The 23,354-nt window shown below is 43.9% G+C and overlaps 1 protein-coding gene and 1 long non-coding RNA gene across 4 annotated transcripts in view; both read left to right on the top strand.

Annotated features, from left to right (window-relative positions):
- The window catches only part of stxbp5a (syntaxin binding protein 5a (tomosyn)), a 153,664-nt gene that overhangs the window by 57,499 nt on the left and 72,811 nt on the right, over positions 1-23,354 (top strand). For all 3 annotated transcript variants that reach the window (XM_020496957.2, XM_020496958.2, XM_020496960.2), the window contains exon 5: positions 16,033-16,167. In XM_020496957.2, the coding sequence (XP_020352546.1) occupies positions 16,033-16,167 (135 nt within the window). The remainder of the gene's footprint in view (positions 1-16,032; positions 16,168-23,354) is intronic.
- On the top strand, positions 5,024-5,874 carry LOC116376530 (uncharacterized). Its single transcript, XR_004211956.1, has 2 exons — positions 5,024-5,172; positions 5,273-5,874. It is a non-coding gene; the product is annotated as an uncharacterized LOC116376530 (long non-coding RNA).

A 23,354-nucleotide genomic window follows, 5' to 3' on the forward strand; every position in this document is an offset into this window, starting at 1 on the left:
AGGCACAGTCAACTTAGTGTATGTAAACTTCTGACCCACTTGAATTGTGATAAAGTGAATTATAAGTGAAATGATCTGTCTGTAAACAATTGTTTGAAAAATTACTTGTGTTATGCACAAAGTAGATGTCCTAACCAACTTGCCAAAACTATAGTTTGTTAACAAGAAATTTGTGGAGTGGTTGAAAAACAAGTTTGAATGACTCCAACCTAAGTGTATGTAAAACTTCCGGCTTCAAATGTTAGTATTCAGACCATTTGCTATGAGACTCAAAATTGAGCTCAGGTGCATCCTGTTTCCATTGATCATCCTTGAGATGTTTCTACAACTTGATTGGAGTCCACCTGTGGTAAATTCAATTGATTGTACATGATTTGGAAAGGCACACACCTGTCTATGTAAGGTCCCACAGTTGACAGTGCATGTCAGAACAAAAATCAAACCAGGAGGTCGAAGGAATTGTCCGTAGAGCTCCGAGATAGGATTTGTGTCGAGGCACAGATCTAGAGAAGGGTAACAAAAAATGTCTGCTGCATTGAAGGTCTCCAAGAACTCAGTGGCCTCCATCATTCTTAAATGGAAGAAGTTTGGAACCACCAAGACTCTTCCTAGAGCTGGCCGCCAGGCCAAATTGAGCAATCAGGGGAGATGGGCCTTGGTCAGGGAGTTGACCAAAACCTGATTGGCACTATGACAGAGCTGAGTTCCTCTGTGGAGATGGGAGAACCTTCCAGAAGGACAACCATCTCTGCACTTCTCTACCAATCAGGCCTTTATGGTAGAGTTGGCAGACGGAAGCCACTACTCAGTAAAAGGCACATCAAAGCCCGCTAGGAGTTTGACAACAAGAGGCACCTAAAGAACAGAAACAAGGTTATCTGGTCTGATGAAAACAATATTGAACTCTTTGGCCTGAATGCCAAGCGTCACATTTGGAGGAAACCTGGCACCATCCCTACGGTGAAGCATGGTGGTGGCAGCATTGGTGTTTTCAGAGACAGGGACTGGGAGACTAGTCAGGTTTGAAGGAAAGATGAACGGAGAAAAGTACAGAGGAACCCTTGATAAAACCAGCTCCAGACCACTCAGGACCTGAGACTGGTGTGAAGGTTCACCTTCCAACAGGACAATGACCCTAAGCACACAGTCAAGACAATGTAGGAGTGGCTTTGGGACAATTCTCTGAATGTCCTTGAGTGGCCCAGCCAGAGCCCAGACTTGAACCAAATCGAAAATCTCTGGAGAGACCTGAAAATAGCTATGCAGCGATGCTCCCCATCAAATGTGAAAGAGCTTGAAATGATCTGCAGAGAAGAATGGGAGAAACTCCCCAGATACAGGTGTGCCAAGCTTGTAGCGTCATACCTAAGAAGACTTGAGGCTGTAATCGCTGCCAAAGGTGCTTCAACAAAGTACTGAGTAAAGGGTCTGAATACTTCTGTAAATGTGACATTACATTTTTTATATATATATACATTTGCACACAAAAAAAACACAGTTTTTGCTTTGTCATTATGGAGCATTGTGTTAAAATTTTTTATTTCACCTTTATTTAACCAGGTAGGCCAGTTGAGAACAAGTTCTCATTTACAACTGCGACCTGGCCAATTTAAAGACAAAAACAACAAGTAAGACATGGGATAAACAAACGTACAGTCAATAACACAATAGAAAAATCTGTATACAGTGTGTGCAAATGAAGTAAGGAGATAAGGCAATAAATAGGCCAATCGTGGCGAGGTAATTACAATTTAGCAAAATACACTGGATTGATAAATGTGCAGATGAGGATGTGCAAGTAGAAATACTGGTGTGCAAAAGAGTAGAAAAACCAAAACAAATACGGGGATGAGGTAAGTAGTTGGTTGGATGGGCTATTTACAGATGGGCTGTGTACAGCTGCAGCGATCGGTAAGCTTCTCTGACAGCTGACGCTTAAAGTTGGTGTGGGAGATATGTCTCCAACTTTAGTGATTTTTGCAATTCTTTCCAGTCAATGGCAGCAGAGAACTGAAAGGAAAGGCGGCCAAAGGAGGAATTGGCTTTGGGGATGACCAGTGAAATGTACCTGCTGGAGCACGTGCTACGGGTGGGTGTTGCTATGGTGACCAGTCAGCTGAGATAAGGCGGAGCTTTACCTAGCAAAGACTTATAGATGACCTGGAGCTAGTGTGTTTGGCGACGAATATCTAGCCAACGAGAGCATACAAGTCGCAGTGGTGGGTAGTATATGGGGCTTTGGTGACAAAATGGATGGCACTGTGATAGACTGCACCCAATTTGCTGAGCAGAGTGTTGGAGGCTATTTTGTAAACGACATCGCCGAAGTCAAGGATCGATAGGATAGTCAGTTTTACGAGGGTATGTTTGGCAGCATGAGTGAAGGAGGCTTTGTTGAAAAATTAGAAGCTGATTCTAGATTTAACTTTGGATTGGAGATGCTTAATGTGAGTCTGGAAGGAGAGTTTACAGTCTTGCCAGACACCTAGGTATTTGTAGTCCACATATTCTCAGTCAGAACCATCCAGAGTAGTGATGCTAGTTGTGCCACAACCTATCCACAGCCAAAGCCACGGGAGACGAGGCGCCACTCAAGAGGTGTTCCATTGGAGAGTTTTCTGAGTATACCGCACAACATAGCCAACGATGGGGTTTGAGAAACTGACCACTGAGACAGATGGGTCGATTGGGTCTTGTTCGATGTGAGACAGGCCAATTTGAATTGGAGGCAGGGTGAAACGAGGCACCACTGACCCAAGTTGGATCACATACGCCAATCGGTCAGGATGAGTGAAACTGATAGGACAGACAGAGAGGGACCAAGGGGATGAATGGTCTAATGCAAGGAGTGAGAACCAGGAATGGGAGCACCACAGCCAGTCCCCATTATCTACTTGCACCATCAGTAGGTTCTTGCCTTTTTATGGAGTTTTTCCTAGCCAACAAGCCTCTACATTTGCATTGCTTGCTCTCTGGAGTTTTAGGCTTGGTTTCTTTGTGACAGTGCTGATGTAAAAAGGGCTCTATAAATACATTTGATTGATTGACTAGCGCCAGGTAAAAGAACCAGAACCTCCCCAGGTGGCAGAGACAGACCCAGAGGTCGCCAGAGCAATCAATGGTCACCTGCCGAGAATGAGCAACCAGACGTGGGAGAATGAATATGTATAAATTGCACTCCGAACCACTTAAAAAGATACATATTGCAACAGGATAAGATAAGATAAGTCTAAAAAGGTCATTATAGAAGGTTATTAATGGTCTCTGTCCCCTGGAATGACATCTATTTCCTCTGGAGTGAAACCATCTGTTGTCAAAATGGGAAAGCTGTTTTGACTTTGGCTGTGTTATCTATTAGAAATCACTCTGTAATTTCCTGGTTGCAAAACTTCTACACCGTTCGCTCAATTTCATTTATGTGAGAATCATTGTACCATCTAAATCAGTGTGAAATATATTGTCAAAAACAAAATATATTGTTTTTAACAGCTGTTTGAAGGTGGTGGACCAAAGCCGAACGTCTCTGCCATGTTATGGGGAGGGGGAGATTTGTTTTGAATGCAGCCGAGTGCTGTTGCAATTCACCTAGCTTTCACATACGGGAGAAATTCTGAGAAATTCTAGATGTAGCACCTTTAAAGCTGGAAACATCCTTGAGAAGCATCTTCTAGATATGATAGGCACTTGCGAGATGTAAAAGCACTTAGACAAACTCATGTGCAATTATGTTCCTTACTTTTCCTTTCCAATCAACCCTGAGGATGTCGCTAAGTGTGTGCCAGGGGAACCCTCGATTAGTTATCTTTTGCCTTGCAAAAGTATTCATCCCCCATGGCATTTTTCCTATTTTGTTGCATTACAACCTGTAATTTAAATAGATTTTTATTTGGATTTCATGTAATGGTAATGGAAAAAAGTACTTTTATGTAAAATTGGTGCGTGCATATATATTCACCTCCTTTGCTATGAAGCCCCTAAATAAGATCTGGTGCAACCAATTACTTTCAGAAGTCACATAATTAGTTAAATAAAGTCCACCTGTGTGCAATCTAAGTGTCACATGATCTATCACATGATCTCAGTATATATATCCACCTGTTCTGAAAGTCCCCAGAGTCTGCAACACCACTAAGCAAGGGGCACCAACAGGGCAGTTACAGTTTTTTTCCGATTGCTAAACGACAGTGGACACAACTGGAGTCACATGTGCAAAACTCTAACTACAGTCTGCACAGCAGCAGTTCATGTGGACCAAACTCTAGTTCGTTTTTCATTGCTTGAACACAGTTTTCAAAACTCTACACACTTATCCCATGACTTTAACCACAACCTGCACAACACTGTGGATTTACAGCACTTTGTTCAAATGCTAACACACTGCTGTCAAAACTGTGAAACACACATTCAAAACGGAATAGATTTACGCCTTGTGCCTTTCAAACACTGCTGATTGCAATTTCAGCTGAAAGGCTAAGCAGGTGTCTTGTTAGTGAACACACACACATATTACAGTATATATAGGTAGAGCTCAGAAAGACTCATTTTGGAAATGGAACAAGGAAGATGGGTTCGTGGAGGGAGAAGGGTGGCAGGGAGAGGGCGTGGAGGAAGACAAAGAAGACAAAGAGCTGTTATTTCAGATGAAATAAGGGCTATACTTATAGACCATGTCGTGAACCATGGTCTCTCATTGAGAGAGGCAGGGTTGAGGGTGCAACCCAATCTGCAAAGATCCACAGTGGTATCTGTAATGCGAATTTTCCATCATGCAAACAGGTGAGAGTTACATCCTTACAGTAAATGAAAACATTACAGGAATCTATTTTGTATTGCAATTATAGACTATTTACACAGATATATATTACAGTAAGTTTGACTGTAAAATATATTTTTACAACAGGACCCAAAGGCTGCCCCCAACAGGGGGAAGAGGAAAAATATTTTCAGATGCGCAGGAAAATGCTATTGTTGACATGGTTGTTGTCAACAATGCAATAAAACTGAGGGAGATTCAAGATAGAGTGCTGGCTGATAATGATATATTTGAAAATGTTAATTCTGTCAGCACAACAGCTATTGCTCGAGTCCTAAAGAAACACCAAGTTACAATGAAACAGTTCGTTCGAGAGAAACAGTGAACGGGTAAAAGAGCAAAGATACCAATATGTCCAGGTAAGACGTCTGAGGTTACATACACAGCTATACAAAATATTTACAGTAAAAAAAAACTCTAGCATTTCTACAGTAAAACTGTGCACTTACTGTTTTTCAGAGAGTAATGGAGGTGGAAGCACTGGAAAGACCACATTCATTTGTATTTATCGATGAAGCTGGATTTAACCTTGCCAAAACACTGCGCAGAGGAAGGAATGTTATAGGTCAAAGGGCCACTGTGGAGGTTCCAGGCCAAAGGGGGAGAAATATCACCATGTGTGCTGCAATGGCCAATGATGGTTTGCTTCTCAACACACCACTCATTGGCCCATACAACACAGAAAGGCGTATAGCTTTCCTAGAACAGCTCTATGCTCAGCTAGTGCCAGCAGAACAGGGGGAGCCAGTAAGAAACCCCCAAGTTTTTGTCATAGTTTGCGATAATGTTGCTTTTCACCACTCTGTGCAGCTGTCACAGATTGGTTTGCAGCACATCACAGATTTATGGTTTTGTACCTGCCTGCATATTCACCCTTCCTCAACCCAATAGAGGAGTTGTTCTCTGCCCGGAGGTGGAAAGTGTTTGGTCACCACCCACATGACCAAATGTCTCTTTTGGAAGCCATGCGTGCCGGATGTGAGGACACGAGTCCAGAGGACTGCCAGGGATGGATAAGGCACTCCAGAAGGTTCTTCCCCAGGTGCATGGCAAGAGAAAACATTAGATGTGATGTTGAAGAAAACCTGTGGCCTGATGCTAGAGAGAGGCAGGATTAGCCCCTCAATTATTTGTTCGAATTACAGTATGTACTTTTAGTTTCTACCTTTAATTCCTGTAATTCCGTAAATTACTACAGACTATTGAAGCAAACTGCTAATTTTCATTTACCTTAAAGAATTGTTATGGTCTAAAAATGTTAATAAATCATGTGAAAGAATGTCACTCTTATCTTTGAAGAAAATATTACTTGAATGAAGTCACTGAAATTGTTCAAACTGTAAAGATGAAAAGTTAGTATTTTCTGTATTGGTGTTTGATGCTAGTGTTTTTACTCTCAGTGTGTTCTGAGTGACAGTGTGTGTTATCTCAGTGAGGGTTGTGCATAGTGTTTGGCTGCACTGAGCGTGTTTTGAGCCATGTGTTAAGAGTTGTGTTGCTTGGAATGAGTTTTGCAGGTGATGTGAACTGTTTAGCTCAGGTGACTGTTGGTAGTGCAGACTGTAGTTAGAGTTTTGCACATGTGACTCCAGTTGTGCCCACTGTCGTTTAGCAATCGGAAAGAACTGTAAATAAAGGAATAGAAAAGAAAAAAAACATCCAACTTGAAGGAGCTGGAGCAGTTGTGCCTTGAAGAATGGGCAACAATCCCAGTGGCTAGATGTACCAAGCTTACAGAGACATATCCCAAGAGACGTGCAGTTGTAATTTCTGCAAAAGGTGGCTCTACAAAGTATTGACTTTGGGGGGGTGAATAGTTATGCACGCTCAAGTTGTCTGTGTTTTGGTCTTATTTCTTGTTTGTTTCACAGCATCTTCAAAGTGGTAGGCATGTTTTGTAAATCAAATGATACAAACCCACCAAAATGTATTTTAATTCCAGGTTGTAAGGCAACAAAATAGGAAAAATGCCAAGGGAGGTGAATACTTTCGCAAGCCACTGTACACACACACACACACATACAATATGCTATGTATCCTAACACACACACACACACACACATACAATATGCTATGTATGCAAAAACACACACACACACACACACACACACACACACACACACACACACAGTCACATCTGATAGTGCAGATAGGTCTATGGCACAACACCTGAAATCAATTGCTTCCCACCTAATGGCTATGTGATAACGCCACTAGCTGTCATGACTAGATATGCATGTGTGCGTCTGTTGTGTGTGTGTGTGTGTGTGAACAAGTGTGTATGCATGAATGAGCGATTGGGTTTTGGTATGTAAGTATATTGGTGTGCGAAAGTGTTCTCATGCTTTGTGATTGTGTGTATGTGGGTGTGTGTATGTGTATGTGTATGTGATGCATGTCGAGCAGCCCGACGCCTCTCCTCAACCCCATGAATATATTCATGGTACTGCAGAGCAGTGGAGCGGAGACAAGCACCAGCTCTACTCAGGTGTGTGTGTGTGTGTGTGTGTGTACAGTCTGACAGTATGCATTGCTTCTCACTACTGCCTTTCAGCCAGAAAGATACTGAGAGACAGACTGAGAGGGAGAGGGAGAAAAACACATGGAGGAGGGGGATTGGGTTTGTGGTGCAAGTGAAAAAGGGAATCCATAAGATGGACACAGGAAGAGAAAGAGAAAGGGAGAGGGGAAGATTGGAGAGGAGGAAAAGGAGAGGGAGAGCTGTGTGTACAGCTGTGTGCATGTGTGAGAGGTGTTTGTGTGGGTGTGATGTGTGTATCCAGTACTACAGAACCAGATGATGATGTGTTCTTGAGTTGTGTGTCATACGTCATTGGGGACTAGTCAGGGAAAGGCAGGGATGAGCAGAGCCTATGGGACATGATTGCTTTAGGGGCTCTTATGCCAACTGAAAAGAACTCGGACAGAAAGAGAGAGAGAGAACTGAAATGTACATCTGAGTTTTCAGATGTACATTTTTCACGTTTATTTGAAGGGAATTTTTTTTGAAAAAAAACATGTAACTTCAAGAAGAATTATTTTTGTTTTCTGACATTTCTCACCACTCAGAGACACATAGTTTCCCAACATTTCACATGATATTCTAAATTTCACATCTGTTTTCATAACCGGTGGGATTAGAACCTGGGTCTCCCATGGGAGCAGCCAATGTCTTAAACATTAGACAAGAGGAATGACACTGAGTTTCTCTTTTTTTACCTTCATTTAATTAGGCAAGTCAGTTTAAGAACAAATTCTTATTTACAATGACGGCCTACCCCGGCCAAACCACAACGACTCTGGGCAAATTGTGCGCTATGGAACTCCAAATGGGACTCCGAATCATGGCCAGTTGTGATAAGGCCTGGAATTGAGCCAGGGTCTGTAGTGAGAGATGCAGTGCCTTAGACCGCTGTGCCACTCGGGAGCCCCAACTACATTTATTATACATTTCTCTCAATCTCAGTATATTGACGGTTCAATTCAAAATTAGGGATGTCAAACGTTTAAACATTTTATCCAATGAATCGCAGGACTTGCTGTGATTAATCACGATTAATCACAATTAATCACGATTAATCACAAATTCCAAATTTGCTCAAATGTAGCTGTTTTTTAAGAATTGTATATAAAAACCATTACAATAATATTGACGTCTGATTTCGTCCAAGGTAACGGTTAGTAAAATCTGGTAAATTGATTAAGCACACTTTCTTCAACCTCAATGTCAGTTTTTTTTGTAGCTGTATAGATTATGTAAAAGTATGTGTTTACATTCATTCCAATAGCAAACACATTCACACATTTTAAAATACATGAAAACTTTTAGGCCTGTGTATCAAAAACAAATAGACAGCTCCATAACAGAAGCCATTAGCTAGCTAAGGCAAAATGCAAGGCTAGCTATCGCCTATCACTGAGATAGCTAGCGGTTAGCAATTAGCTTGCAACCATTAGATACAAATGTCATACAAAGTAACCTTTTAAAATGTATGACGAAGAGAGGAGCATGCCTGCAGCAGGAACACTCCCGAATGCCTCTCCCTAGTGGTAGTGCTAAGTACACATGTATATCAATGCAACACCATGGAGGACTACAATGATAATGGAGTGAATGGCTCAGAAATACGATTTTAAAATGTTTTACTCACTTCAATTATAGTAGTCAGGTAAGCTAAGTAACCTTTTTAACAGAATGGCATTAAAGAATTTGCAATTCCACATGTGGAAACATTGCTACTACAACATCTTAACCCCACCTTTTCACGTGAGGAATATAACACCATTTCACCCCAACATGTGAATATGCAATTCCACATGTGAAAGTGAGATTTTCACATGTGGAGTTTTCCCACATGTGAAACTGCAAATGTTTTTTCATGTGATTGTTTTTCATGTTATTCTCATGTTACTCTCCTCACATGTTAACATGTGAACTCTAAATATAATACATTTGAAAATATGGCTCCACATGTGAAATTTAAGGTCAACATCAGGGGTGAGAAAGAGGGAGAGAGGACATGGATGATGATGAATGATCTAGGGATGGTGTGATGCGTCATGCCCATGATTCTCATGTTAAAGCTCTGAAATGGCTGCAGTGTGCATTTTTGAAGGGCATTTTTGGATCAGATTTGGGCTTGAATCCTCTACATTCACCATGAGATACGCACCCGTCAGCTTACCCCACAATGATGCTATTCTTCTTCCTCCCATCATCCTTTCTCTCCTCTTTCCTTACCCTCCTTCCCTTGTCTCCTGAGTGGCGTAGTGGTCTAAGGCACTGCATCTCAGTGCTAGAGGCATCACTACAGACCCTGGTTCGATCCTGGGCTGTATCACAACCAGCCGTGATCGGAAGTCCCATAGACGGCGCACAATTGGCCGAGCATCGTCCAGGTTAGGGGAGGGTTTGGCCGGTATATGCCGTCATTGTAAAATAAGAATTTGTTCTAAACTGACTTGCCTAGTTAAATAAAGGTTAAGTAAAAAATGAATTGTGTGGTTCTGATCAGAAGTGCTTGGTTCAGGTATATTAGTCCTGATTGGATGACCGGTTTGACCTACTTTGGTCCTGTTTTATTCATGTACCATTAGGCGGACTTAAGACTGGCTTTTTATAAAGACTGTCACGCCTTGGTCTTAGGTTTTTGTGTTTTCGTTATATATTTTGGTCAGGCCAGGGTGTGACATGGGTTTACGTGTTGTGTTTCGCATTGGGGTTTTATAGGATTGGGATTGCTATGATTAGGGGTGTGTCTAGTTAGGTTTGGGCTGCCTGAGGCGGTTCTCGATCAGTCAGGTGTTTCTTGTTGTCTCTGATTGGGAACCGTATTTAGGTAGCCTGAGTTTCACTTTGTATTTCGTGGGTGATTGTTCCTGTCTCTGTGTAGTGTTCACCAGATAGGCTGTAATAGTTTCACGTTCCGTTTGTTATTTTTTTGTATTTATTTGGTTATTTCATGTATCGTCACTTTTCCTTCATTAAAGATCATGAGTAACCACCACGCTGCATTTCGGTCCGACTCTCTTTCAACAAACGAAGAACGCCGTTACAGAATCACCCACCACACACGGACCGAGCGGCGTGGAAACAGGCAGCGACCGCAGGAAAAGCGAAAGGAGGAATGGACATGGGAAGACGTATTGGATGGCAAAGGTTGTTACACTTGGGAGGAGATACTGGCTGGAAGAGATCGCCTCCCATGGGAACAGGTGGAAGCACTGAGGAGAGCAGAGGCAGCCGGAGATAAGAGTCGACGATACGAGGGAACACGGTTGGCAAGGAAACCCGAAAAGCACCCCCAAAAATTTATTGGGGGGGGGGCTCAGAGGGAGAGTGGCTGAGTCGGGTGTTAGACCTGAGCCAACTCTCCCTGCTAATCGTGAAGAGCAGTTGCAGTGGGAGAGGCTGCATCACTTGGAGTATTGGACATGGGAGGAGGAACTGGACGGAAAAGGACCCTGGGCTCAGCCTGGAGAATATCACCGTCCCAAGGAAGAACTAGAGGCGGCTAAAGCAGAGAGGCGCTGGTATGAGGAGGCAGCACGGCGACGCGGATGGAAGCCTGAGAGTCGGCCCCAAAAATGTATTGGGGGGGGCTTACAGGGAGTATGGCTATGCCAGGTAGGAGACCTGCGCAAACTACCTGTGCTTACCGGGGGGCTAAAGAGACCGGGCAGGCACCGTGTTATGCTAGTGAGCGCACGGTGTCTCCAGTGCGGGTGCATAGCCCGGTACGGTTCATACCAGCCCTTCATATTGGCCGGGCTAGAGTGGGCATCGAGCCAGGTAAGCTTGGGCAGGCTCGGTGCTCAAGAGCTCCAGTGCGCCTGCACGGTCCGGTCTATCCAGAGCCACCTCCACACACCAGTCCTCCGGTAGCAGCTCCCCGCACCAGGCTTCCTGTGCGTGTCCTCGCTCCAGTATTACCAGTGCCCGCACCACGCATCAGGCCTACAGTGCGCCTCGCCTCTCCTGCTCTGTCGGAGTCTCCCGCCTGTTCAGCACAGCCAGAGCCTTCCTTCCCTCCTGCGCTGTCGGAGTCTCCCGCCTGTTCAGCGCAGCCAGCGTTTTCCTCCTCTCCTGCGCTGCCGGAGCCTCCTGCCTGTATGAAGAAGTCAGAGCTGTCAGTCTGCATGAAGCAGCCAGAGCTGTCAGTCTGCAAGGAGCTGTCAGTCTGCAGGGAGCTGTCAGTCTGCAAGGAACTGTCAGTCTGCAAGGAGCTGCCAGTCTGCAAGGAGCTGCCAGTCTGCAAGGAGCTGCCAGTCTGCAAGGAGCTGCCTGTCTGCAAGGAGCTGCCAGTCTGCAAGGAGCTGCCAGTCTGCAAGGAGCTGCCAGCCTGCAAGGAGCTGCTAGTCTGCAGGGAACTGTCGGTCTGCCCCTCAGTTCCAGTACTGAGAGGAAGCCCAGTACTGAGAGGAAGCCCAGTACTGAGATGAAGCTCAGGTAGGTAGTAGGCTCCGGTAGATCCTGGCTGGCTGGCGGATCTGGAAGATTCAGGTTGACTAGCAGATCTGGAAGATTCTGGTTGACTGGCGGATCTAGCTGCTCCATGCAGACTGACAGCTCTGACTGCTCCATGCAGGCTGACAGCTCCTTGCAGACTGGCCACTCTTTGCAGACTGACAGCTCTGACAGCTCCTTGCAGACTGACAGCTCCTTGCAGACTGGCAGCTCCTTGCAGACTGGCAGCTCCTTGCAGACTGGCAGCTCCTTGCAGACTGGCAGCTCTCGCTGCTTCATGCAGACTGACAGCTCCTTACAGACTGGCGGCTCCTTGCAGACTGACAGCTCCTTGCAGACCGATAGTTCCCTGCAGACTAGCAGCTCCTTGCAGGCTGACAGCTCCTTGCAGGCTGACAGCTCCTTGCAGGCTGACAGCTCCTTGCAGACTGGCAGCTCCTTGCAGACTGGCAGCTCCTTGCAGACTGGCAGCTCCTTGCAGACTGACAGCTCCCTGCAGACTGACAGCTCCCTGCAGACTGACAGCTCCCTGCAGACTGACAGCTCCCTGCAGACTGACAGCTCCTTGCAGACTGACAGCTCTGGCTGCTTCATGCAGACTGACAGCTCTGACTTCTTCATACAGGCAGGAGGCTCCGGCAGCGCAGGAGAGGAGGAAAACGCTGGCTGCGCTGAACAGGCGGGAGACTCCGACAGCGCAGGAGGGAAGGAAGGCTCTGGCTGTGCTGAACAGGCGGGAGACTCCGACAGAGCAGGAGAGGCGAGGCGCACTGTAGGCCTGATGCGTGGTGCGGGCACTGGTAATACTGGAGCGAGGACACGCACCGGAAGCCTGGTGCGGGGAGCTGCTACCGGAGGACTGGTGTGTGGAGGTGGCTCTGGATAGACCGGACCGTGCAGGCGCACTGGAGCTCTTGAGCACCGAGCCTGCCCAAGCTTACCTGGCTCGATGCCCACTCTAGCCCAGCCAATACGAAGGGCTGGTATGACCCGTACCGGGCTATGCACCCGCACTGGAGACACCGTGCGCTCACTAGCATAACACGGTGCCTGCCCGGTCTCTTTAGCCCCCCGGTAAGCACAGGGAGTTTGCGCAGGTCTCCTACCTGGCATAGCCATACTCCCTGTAAGCCCCCCCCCCCCCCCCAATAAATTTTTGGGGCCGACTCTCAGGCTTCCATCCGCGTCGCCGTGCTGCCTCCTCATACCAGCGCCTCTCTGCTTTAGCCGCCTCTAGTTCTTCCTTGGGACGGTGATATTCTCCAGGCTGAGCCCAGGGTCCTTTTCCGTCCAGTTCCTCCTCCCATGTCCAATACTCCAAGTGATGCAGCCTCTCCCACTGCAACTGCTCTTCACGATTAGCAGGGAGAGTTGGCTCAGGTCTAACACCCGACTCAGCCACTCTCCCTCTGAGCCCCCCCCCAATACATTTTTGGGGGTGCTTTTCGGGTTTCCTTGCCAACCGTGTTCCCTCGTATCGTCGACTCTTATCTCCGGCTGCCTCTGCTCTCCTCAGTGCTTCCACCTGTTCCCATGGGAGGCGATCTCTTCCAGCCAGTATCTCCTCCCAAGTGTAACAACCTTTGCCATCCAATACGTCTTCCCAGGACGCGAAGGGGAGGAACTAGGACATTAATGAATTGGGGTCCACGTCCCGAACCGGAGCCGCCACCAATGACAGACGCCCACCCGGAACCTCCCTATGGTTTTGAGGTGCGTCCGGGAGTCCGCACCTTGGGGGGGGGGTTCTGTCACGCCTTGGTCTTAGGTTTTTGTGTTTTCGTTATATATTTTGGTCAGGCCAGGGTGTGACATGGGTTTACGTGTTGTGTTTCGCATTGGGGTTTTATAGGATTGGGATTGCTATGATTAGGGGTGTGTCTAGTTAGGTTTGGGCTGCCTGAGGCGGTTCTCGATCAGTCAGGTGTTTCTTGTTGTCTCTGATTGGGAACCGTATTTAGGTAGCCTGAGTTTCACTTTGTATTTTGTGGGTGATTGTTCCTGTCTCTGTGTAGTGTTCACCAGATAGGCTGTAATAAGTTTCACGTTCCGTTTGTTGTTTTTTTTGTATTTATTTATTTATTTCATGTATTGTCACTTTTCCTTCATTTAAAGATCATGAGTAACCACCACGCTGCATTTCAGTCCGACTCTCTTTCAACAAACGAAGAACGCCGTTACAAAGACAGTGCTGATTCCAGGTCAAAATAACTAGTGGGGTTAGATGACCATTGGGTCATAGGTCAAATCAAATCAAATTGTTAACCATGAAATGCTTGCTTGCTTATGACCCCTTCTAAACTATACAGAGCTTTATACACGGAGTACCAGTACCAGATCAGTGTGCAGGGGTAGGAGGTATTTGAGGTAGATATGTACATGAAGGCAGGATAAAGTGACTAGGCATCTGGATAGATAATAATTAGAGTAAAATAAAGAACAGAGTAGCAGCAGCATATGATGAGTGCAAAGGTGTGTATGGGTGTTTGTGTTGTGTTGGTATCAAATCAAATTGTATTGGTCACATACACAGGTTTAGCATTTGTTATTGCGGGTGTAGCGAAATGCTTGTTCTTCTAGTTCCGACAGTGCAGTAATATCTAACAATTTCACAACAAATACCTAATACACACAAATCTAAGTAAAGGAATGGAATTAAAAATATATAAATATATGGATGAGCAATGTCAGAGCTGCATAGACTAAGATATAGTATAGAGTACAGTATATACATTTGAGATGAGTAATGCAAGATATGCAAACATTATTAAAGTGACGAGTGTTCCATTTATTAAAGTGGCTAATGATTTCAAGTCTGTGTATTGTAGGCAGCAGCCTCACTGTGCTAGTGATGGTTATTTAACAGTCTGATGGCCTTGAGAAAGAAGCTGTTTTTCAGTTTCTCAGTCCCAGCTTTGATGCACCTGTACTGACCTTGCCTTCGGGATGATAGAGGGATGAACAGGTGGTGGCTCGGGTGGTTGTTGTCCATTATGCTCTTTTTGGCCTTCCTATGACATCGGGTGCTGTAGGTGTCCTGGAGGGCGGGCAGTTTGCCCTCTGTGATGCTTTGTGCAGACCGCACCACCCTCTGGAGAGCCCTGTGATTGTGGGAGGTGCCGTTGTCATACCAGGTGGTGATACAGCCCGACAGGATGCTCTTAATTGTGCATCTGTAAAAGTTTGTGAGGCGACAAGCCAAATTTCTTCAGCCTCCTGAGGTTGAAGAGGCGATGTTGCGCCTTCTTCACCACACTGTCTGTGTGGGTGTCTGTGTGGGGTTCAGATCCAGGGCCTCGAGCTTAATGATGATCTTGGAGGGTAATATGGTGTTGAATGCTGAGCTATAGTCAATAAACAGCATTCTTACATAGGTTTTCCTCTGGTCCAGATGGGATAAGGCAGTGTGCAGTGTGATGGCGATTGCATTGTCTGTGGACCTATTGGGGTGGTAAGCAAATCGAAGTGGGTCTAGGGTGACAGGTAAGGTGGAGGTATGTGTGTATGTGTGTTTGTGTTGTCGGTATGCATGTGTGTGTTATGTATGCATGTGCGTATGCAGTGAATGTGCATGTATTTTGTGTGAGAGTGTCAGTGCTGTGTGTGTAAATATGTATATGGTAGTGTGTAGTCTTATGATTGTGCATAGAGTCTGTGCAAGATAGGTTCAGTTCAGATAGTTTAGGTAAACATTAATGAACTATTTAGCAGTCATGAGTATTTAGGAGTCCTATTAGGAGTCCTATGGCTTGGGGGTAGAGGCTGACTCAGGTAGAGACTGGTGTAGGTTTCAAAAGCTCTTGACCGTTCATTAAACTTCACATAGAGAGATGGGTGAATGGATTAATTGATGGTTGAAGGACGAGTGGAATTATTGGACAAATTGATGAAAGAATGAAGATGACACAGATGGATAAATGGAGAGCATGGAAGGAAGGGTAACGTGTTCTGGTTCAGTCCTCTTCACTCGTATCAGTCCGGTAATTAGGTGCCGAATAGAGTTTTAAACACCTCCATCGTCACCTTGGTCTCAGCTCAGCATTATTAGCTCACTGTAGAAAACAAGGAAGATTCTTAAACTGCACAGTTTCTGTGTTTTAAATGCAATAGGATATCATCAGCAAAACACTTCTGTCTTTCTCTTTTTCTCTCTCTTTGTCTAATGCTACCACTTTTACTACCTCTCTGTGTCTCTATTTCTCTGTGTCTCTTAACTCCTACATAAACTTTCTCATTTCTCTCCATCCTCCAGGATCACGTTCGTCCACCTGCCCTTCCAAAGTAAATGGCTGTACATCGGCACAGAGAAAGGAAACATCCACATCGTCAACGTGGAGTCCTTCACACTCTCAGGCTACGTCATCATGTGGAACAAAGCCATCGAACTGTGAGTGTCAACACCAGCCTCTTCTCCTCGTCACACTGTCACAACGGCTTGTGGTGGAATGGACATAGCTATAATAGCCTCTTAGTCACCTCTAGGCTTCATTCACACCTGGTGGCTTCAGTAACCGCAGGTGTGAAGGAGGAAGGATGTGAATCACTATCTGACTCTTATTTAGTAGGCCTCTTCAGAATGGGGTTAAAGTATTTGTAAGATACTGTGCTATTTCACTGGGTATTTGTCAAATGTATTTATAAAGCCCTTCTTACATCAGCTGATGTCACAAAGTGCTGTACAGAAACCCAGCCTAAATCCCCAAACAGCAAGCAATGCAGGTGTAGAAGCACGGTGGCTAGGAAAAACTCCAGAGAAAGGCCAGAACCCAGGAAGAAACCTAGAGAGGAACCAGGCTATGAGGGGTGGCCAGTCCTCTTCTTGCTGTGCCGGGTGGAGGTTATAACAGAACATGGCAAAGATGTTCAAATGTTCATAGATGACCAGCAGGGTCAAATATTTGTGTTGCAGTTGACATCCTCCATTTTGATTCTGCTCTAGAGCTCTTGCATAATTCAATCTTGAGTTTTGTAGCATTTTCCCAATCCTATCTCTTCCTGTCTCATAGTGAGGGGTTGAACAGATGTCTGTTAAGATCAGTGTTGGGCATGTACAGATGTCCTGTCTCGACAGTGCTGAGAGGAAAGGGAGGAGTAGAGGGGGAAAGGAGATGAGAGGGAGAGAAAAAGACAGAAGGGGAAGAGAGGACAGGGAAGAGAGGAGAGGAGGGGAATTGATAGAGGAGGGGTGGGGGGTTAGGAGAGAAGGAGAGGTGAGGGGATAGACGAGAGGAAGGAAAGAGTGGGTAGAGAAAGGGAAGGTTTTTTGGGGTAGACAAGTAGAGGAAAAAGAGAGGTGGAGGAGAGGAACGGGTGACAGTATGGGTCTCTGAGGAGTAGTACCTGACAGTCCTGGAGCTGCCATGGTATTTCCTGACTAAAGGGACACGTCAACACACTCTTATATATGCTCTACTGAACACAGTGTGTCCTCCTCTCCCCTCTTTATCCTATCCCCTGCTTCTCTCACTTTCACTCTGTTTCCAAATCTAAACTCAACATCTCAAACACCTTAACCCGTAAACACTTAACCCATACACGCACAAACATGTGTTTGTGTGGCCGTGTGTGTGTCTCTGTGTGACTCTGTGTGCAGGGCCTTCAGAAAGTGTTCACACCCCTTGACTTTTTCCACATTTTGTTGTGTTACAAGGTGGGATAAAAATGTATTTCTTTGTACTTTTTTGTCAACAATCTACACAAAATACTTTGTAATGTCAAAGTGGAAGGAAAAAAATATATAAAAAATTAAACATGAATTTCATTACATTTGAGAATCACGATTCCAGCTGTGAGTCTTTCTGGGTAAGTCTGTAAGAGCTTTACACAACTGGATTGTACAATATGTGAGCATTATTCTTTTTAAAAATCTTCAAGCTCTTTCAAGTTGGTTGTTGATCATTGCTAGACAGGCATTTTCAAGTCTTGCCGTAGATTTCTAAGCCAATTTACGTTTTAAACTATAACTAGGCCACTTAGGAACATTCAATGTTGTCTTGGTAAGCAACTCCAGTGTATATTTAGCCTTGTGTTTTAGGTTATTGTCCTGCTGAAAGGTGAATTTGTCTCCTAGTGTCTGTTGGAAAGTAGACTGATATGACACCGCCTGGTATGGAAACTGCACGGCATCTGACCGCAAGGCGCTACAGAGGAGGGTAGTGCGTACGGCTCAGTACATCATTGGAGCCAAGCTTTCTGACATCCAGGACCTATATACTAGGCGGTGTCAGAGGAAGGCCCAAAACATTGTCAAAGACTCCAGTCACCCAAGTCATAGACTGTTCTCTCTGCTACCGCATGGCAAGCGGAACCGAAGCGCCAAGTCTAGGACCAAAAGGCTCCTTAAAAGCCATAAGACTGTAACAATTAATCAAATGGCCACCCGGACTATTTACATTGACCCCCCCCCCCCCCCCCTACACTGCTGCTACACACTGTTTATTATCTATACATAGTCACTTTACAAATGACCTCGACTAACCTGTAACCCCGCACATTGACATCGGTACCGGTACCCCCTGTATATAGCCTTGTTATTGTTATGTAATTTTTTTGTGTTCATTTTTGATTTTATTTAAAGTTTGAATTTTTTATTTTACTTCAGGTTATTTAGTTAATATTTTCTTTTATCTATTTCTTGAACTGCATTGTTGGTTAAGGGGTTGTAAGTAAGCATTTGACAGTGAGGTCTCTACACCTGTTGTTTTTGGCGCATGTGACAAATACAATTTGTTTTCCTCAAAGATTTTTTCTGTGCTTAGCTCTATTCCTTTTATTTCCTTGCCAATGACAAGCATACCCATAACATGATGCAGCCACCACCATGATTGAAAATATTGTATTGACTGTCCACAAAAATCGAAATAGGTCAGATCAGGTTTGCAATGATTAACTTCAATCAGACACCCTCTCACCTTAGAGGGGGGGAAGGAAATAACTATGGGAGGGGGGTTTAACAACTCACGCCCTGTTGTAAATCAATACTGCAACAATATTTCTAACATAGAACGTGGGGAATGGTCAAATTTAATTTAGTTGGTTATTTTGTGAAGTCATTAACAAGCTATAAGAGATTAAATACATATATAACTTTGCACAGGGAGTAGTCACCGCCCTGAGTGAGGTCAGAGAGCATGTTAACCTGTTGGAACCGCCCTTTTTGAGCAAATTGTATAAATGAAAAAAACACATCAGACCAGAAAGATGTGAAGCTGCAGCTGCACGTTTCAAGTGGTTTGAACTTTGAATCTCGACACGAGGTGGAGACGATACACTCCCCTAGCCTATCTTCAAAGAAGCCTCTTCAAGAGTGAATGGAAGGAAAGTCAACTCTGTAGTTCTGTTCCGGACTACACGACAAGTCACCGGATATCGGACAACTGCAGAGAAGAACAACAGTAAAGACTTGTCGGAACCATTTTGGACAGAGTCTTACAAGCGTGCCGCGAAAAGGCCCAACTTCCTTTCCAAGGCTACTCTATTCACCGAGAGAGATCCCCGTCGAACCCAGGCATTTCACGTCAATATATTCTTGATATTCTTACTCAAAGCGGGCAGCGGTTTGTGTGCAAAGTATATGGTTACTGTAGGTGAGAGTAGTTTTTGAATGTACCAATTTTTTGTGTCTCTGTCCCTCTCTCTCTCCCTCTCCATCTCTTCTTTAACAAGCAGCCATGTTGTTGTCATTCCGCTAGGGACCTGTTTTCAGCGTTTTAAGGCTTCAGTCAATAACCGGTGCAAAGTGTGTATGTTTATCCTGTGTTCCCATTTAATTAGATCATAAATAAATGAAACCAATTTGTGTAGTACTGAATCATAAGTATGGTTTGGCTTTTTGTAGATGAAGGAGGTTACGACTGTTCAGAATGATGATATGATACGAGGTTATGATTAATACGTTGACTGTTTATAGAGGTGATAGCACCTTTTAAAGTTTAATTCAGGAGATGGTAACTCTTTCAAGAACCGCTCTTATGGTGCCCCGGATCCTAATGTGTTAATTGTTGCGTGATTCATTAAACGGGGTAACAATTAAACATAGTTAATTACATAAATAAATGTCTTCAGATTCATGTCAAAGTCAAGTCACGACACAATTTGAAAAGTCATACTCATTGGTGCGTTGTGTTGGATTTGCTCCAAACATAAGACTTTGTATTCAGGATATAATGTAAAGTTAATTTAATTTCCATTCATTTCAATTGAATGCCTTATTGCAATCCGGATGCGTGTTTGGAATATTTTTTATTCTGTTACAGACTTCCTTGTTTTCACTCTGTCATTTTGGTTAGTGTTGTGGCGTAACTACATTGTTGTTGACCCATCCTCAGTTTTCTCCTTTCACAGCTGTTAAACTCTGTAACTGTTTTGAAGTCACCATTTGCTTCATGGTGAAATCCCTAAGCGGTTTCCTTCCTTTTCGGCAACAAGTTGGGAAGGACGCCTGTCTTTGTAGTGACTAGGTGTATTGATACCCAATCAAAAGTGTGATTAATGCTCAAAGAGTTATTCAATGTCTGCTTTTTATTATTTTTACCCATCTACCAATAGGTTCCCTTCTTTGAGAGCTATTGGAAAACCTCCCTAGTCTTTGTGATTGAATCTGTATTTGAAACTCACTGCTCGACTGAGGGACTTTACAGATAACTATGTGTGGGGTACAGGGATAAGGTAGTCATTCAAAAATGATGTTAAACACTATTATTGTACACAGAGTGAGTCCATGCAACTTATTATGTGATTTGTTAATCAGAATTGGACTACTTATTTAGGTGTGGTATAACAAAGGGTTTGAATACTTATTGACTTCTAAAAACATAATTACACTTTGGCATTATGGGGTATTGTTTGTAGTAGTGGCACGTGGGTCTAGGGGATGTTAGGGTGACCATATTACCGTAACACCGGCAGTAAAGAGTCATGACCGCAGTCAAATTCCACTTGACCGTTTTGTCACGGTAACTGGGCTTCTCCAAGCTCTGATGCTGCTGATGGTCAGCACACTATTGTCCCTCTAATCACTCTGACATCAATGTATTCAGCCCAAGGGCACAGCGGCCACAGTCCGCTAAAGGCAATGACATTTTTTATATGGCATTACAGCCAAGCATTACTGCCAGGCATGACGGCCTCACTAGGCGGATTCCGCCATGGAAACTTATTAAGTGCTTGTCAAATTGTGAATGAGAAACTGATGAAGTGTGTGCAGCCTGTGCACGAATCAAAGCAGAGCTCATGCCTTTCATGTGACTTTATTCCAATCTTCATTGGAGTTGCGTCATGCAGTCTTAGAATGTAATACAAATCAAAACATATAGCCCCAACGTTTGTATCACATAAATAACTCTAAATTAAGCATACAGGACGACCTGTTACTTTGTTAACAGCTCAACACAGAATAGCTGCATGCGCGCACACCCTCAGAAATCGTTTGAAATCATTCTTTCTATTTTATTCAACTATGTTCAATTATATTCTTCATACTATAAAATAATATCAAATAATGCCACGGAATTCTAAGCAAATCTTGACTGCTAAATGAACTAGCGTAGCCCACAGCCATTTGGCATATCATGGCAAGTCCAGATCAGGGCCTAACATAAGGAAAAGAGTATGCTATTCTGTTCTTCTGAAATAGATGACATTTTCTTCATATCATGTTTCTTTAGACCTGTCTAACATAAATAATGGATTTATTGTGATGGTGTAGACTATCTTAAATGGATTTATTAGACTTTTTTCAAATGTACAGTAGATGTTCCAAAAGGTCTGGATCAGTGGCTTGTAGGTGTGGAAGCCAGGAGATGCTAAATGTGTTTGTGTTCATGAACGGTCAATTACCTTGAGACCAGCAGTTATTTGCTTGACAATCACTAGCTGACAAAATGTAATCACCGCCGCAGCCCTGCGCGAGTCAGCTATTTGTTCACCCGCCCACAATTGCTAATAACCATCAGCAACGTGATAAAGTGATTTAGATATGGGCCTGATTTAGATATGTTTCTGCATATCATTTCTGACATTTTGGTAGGCTATTTGTTAATCAACTTGTCTATAATTAGATACATGCAGCTTCTCTTCTGTCATTGTATGTTACCCTACAAGACTAAATAAACTCTTGCTCACCAGAATAATGTCATAAATCAATAGAATGCGGAGCAAAGACGTTAAGGGACCGGGGAGAAAATGCAATCAGTTAGTCTTGGATGCATATTTTATGTGGTTGAAATACTATCAGCTTTTATTATGCTGATAAAGACAGCACCTTTTACAGACCAGTGGTGGTCCATGCCATTTACGATGAGGGAGGATGATCATTTTTTATTGCTATTATTTCTATTACAGCATATTGTATTACTGTCATTGATATTCGATTCACCCAGCTCAATGTAAAATCAATAGGTTTAGGCTACTACATGATACTCAAATTTTACCTGTACCATCATGTGTTTGCTATAACCTAGCCTACAGTATGAATGAAAGTTTACAACACAGGTTGAGAGATATTTGATTAATGAAGGTGGCAGACAGTGACGCATTCAATACCGCCTTGCACACTCTTGCCTGCATCTAGCTGATCTAGGGTGTAATCATTAGTCCACCAGTTCCAAATGTGAGTTTTTATTGGACAAATTCAGGTATATTTATCTCCGTTTCGTTCTGTTCGCTTCCATTTAAGAAACGTTTTTCAACAGAATCAGTGGAATGAATGCACCCCTGATCACATGTAAACACAGTTGACTTACATAGCAGCCACAAAAAATAGCATGGTCACTTTGCTCGTTGTATATATAATTCCTTCTCGCAACTATCTACGCGCTCTCCTCCTCTCACCTTTTCTCTTCGCTTGAAGACTTCAGTGCACAACATAGCAGCTGTCGTGACCCAAAAAAAACTTTACATGCCAAACCTTCATATCATGACCGTTAGTTAACGTCATGGTCAACATAGCTACTACACCTAACGCGTTAGTAAACTCGCTACAATCATGCAATACAGTGTACAGTCAGAAAGCAGTTTAGCAGTTACCCCGGCGGGCCCGGGGGCAATACATTTATAAAACCAAAAGCTTACCTTGACTTAGAAGAGTTCCAGTGTTGGATAGCCATCTATCTAACATAGCATCCCTCTCTGTTTGAGCCGGTTGTTTGAGTAGGCTAAACTAGCTAGCTGCATTTGCCAGCTAAGTGCAAGTGAAAGTAAAACAAAAAAATGTAAACCAAATATAGTTAGCTCTCTCTCGCTTCTCAATATTTTGGAATAAATTAATTTGTTTAAAACTGTTCAACTATTATCTTTCTCTCTCTTTGAGTCAACTACTCACTACATTTTATGCACTGCAGTGCTAGCTAGCTGTATCTTATACTTTCAGTACTAGAGTCATTCTCTGATCATTTGATTGGGTGGACAACATGTCAGTTCATGCTGTAAGAGCTCTAATAAGTTGGAGCACGTCCTCCTGAAGTTGTCATAATTACTGTGTAAGTCTATGGAAGAGGGTGAGAACCATGAGCCTCCTAGGTTTTGTTTTGAAGTCAATATACCCAGAGGAGGACAGTAGCTAGCTGGCCTCTGGCT

The sequence above is a fragment of the Oncorhynchus kisutch genome, linkage group LG12 (genome assembly GCF_002021735.2).
Source record: "Oncorhynchus kisutch isolate 150728-3 linkage group LG12, Okis_V2, whole genome shotgun sequence".
In the NCBI taxonomy this organism is placed as follows: Eukaryota; Metazoa; Chordata; class Actinopteri; order Salmoniformes; family Salmonidae; genus Oncorhynchus; species Oncorhynchus kisutch.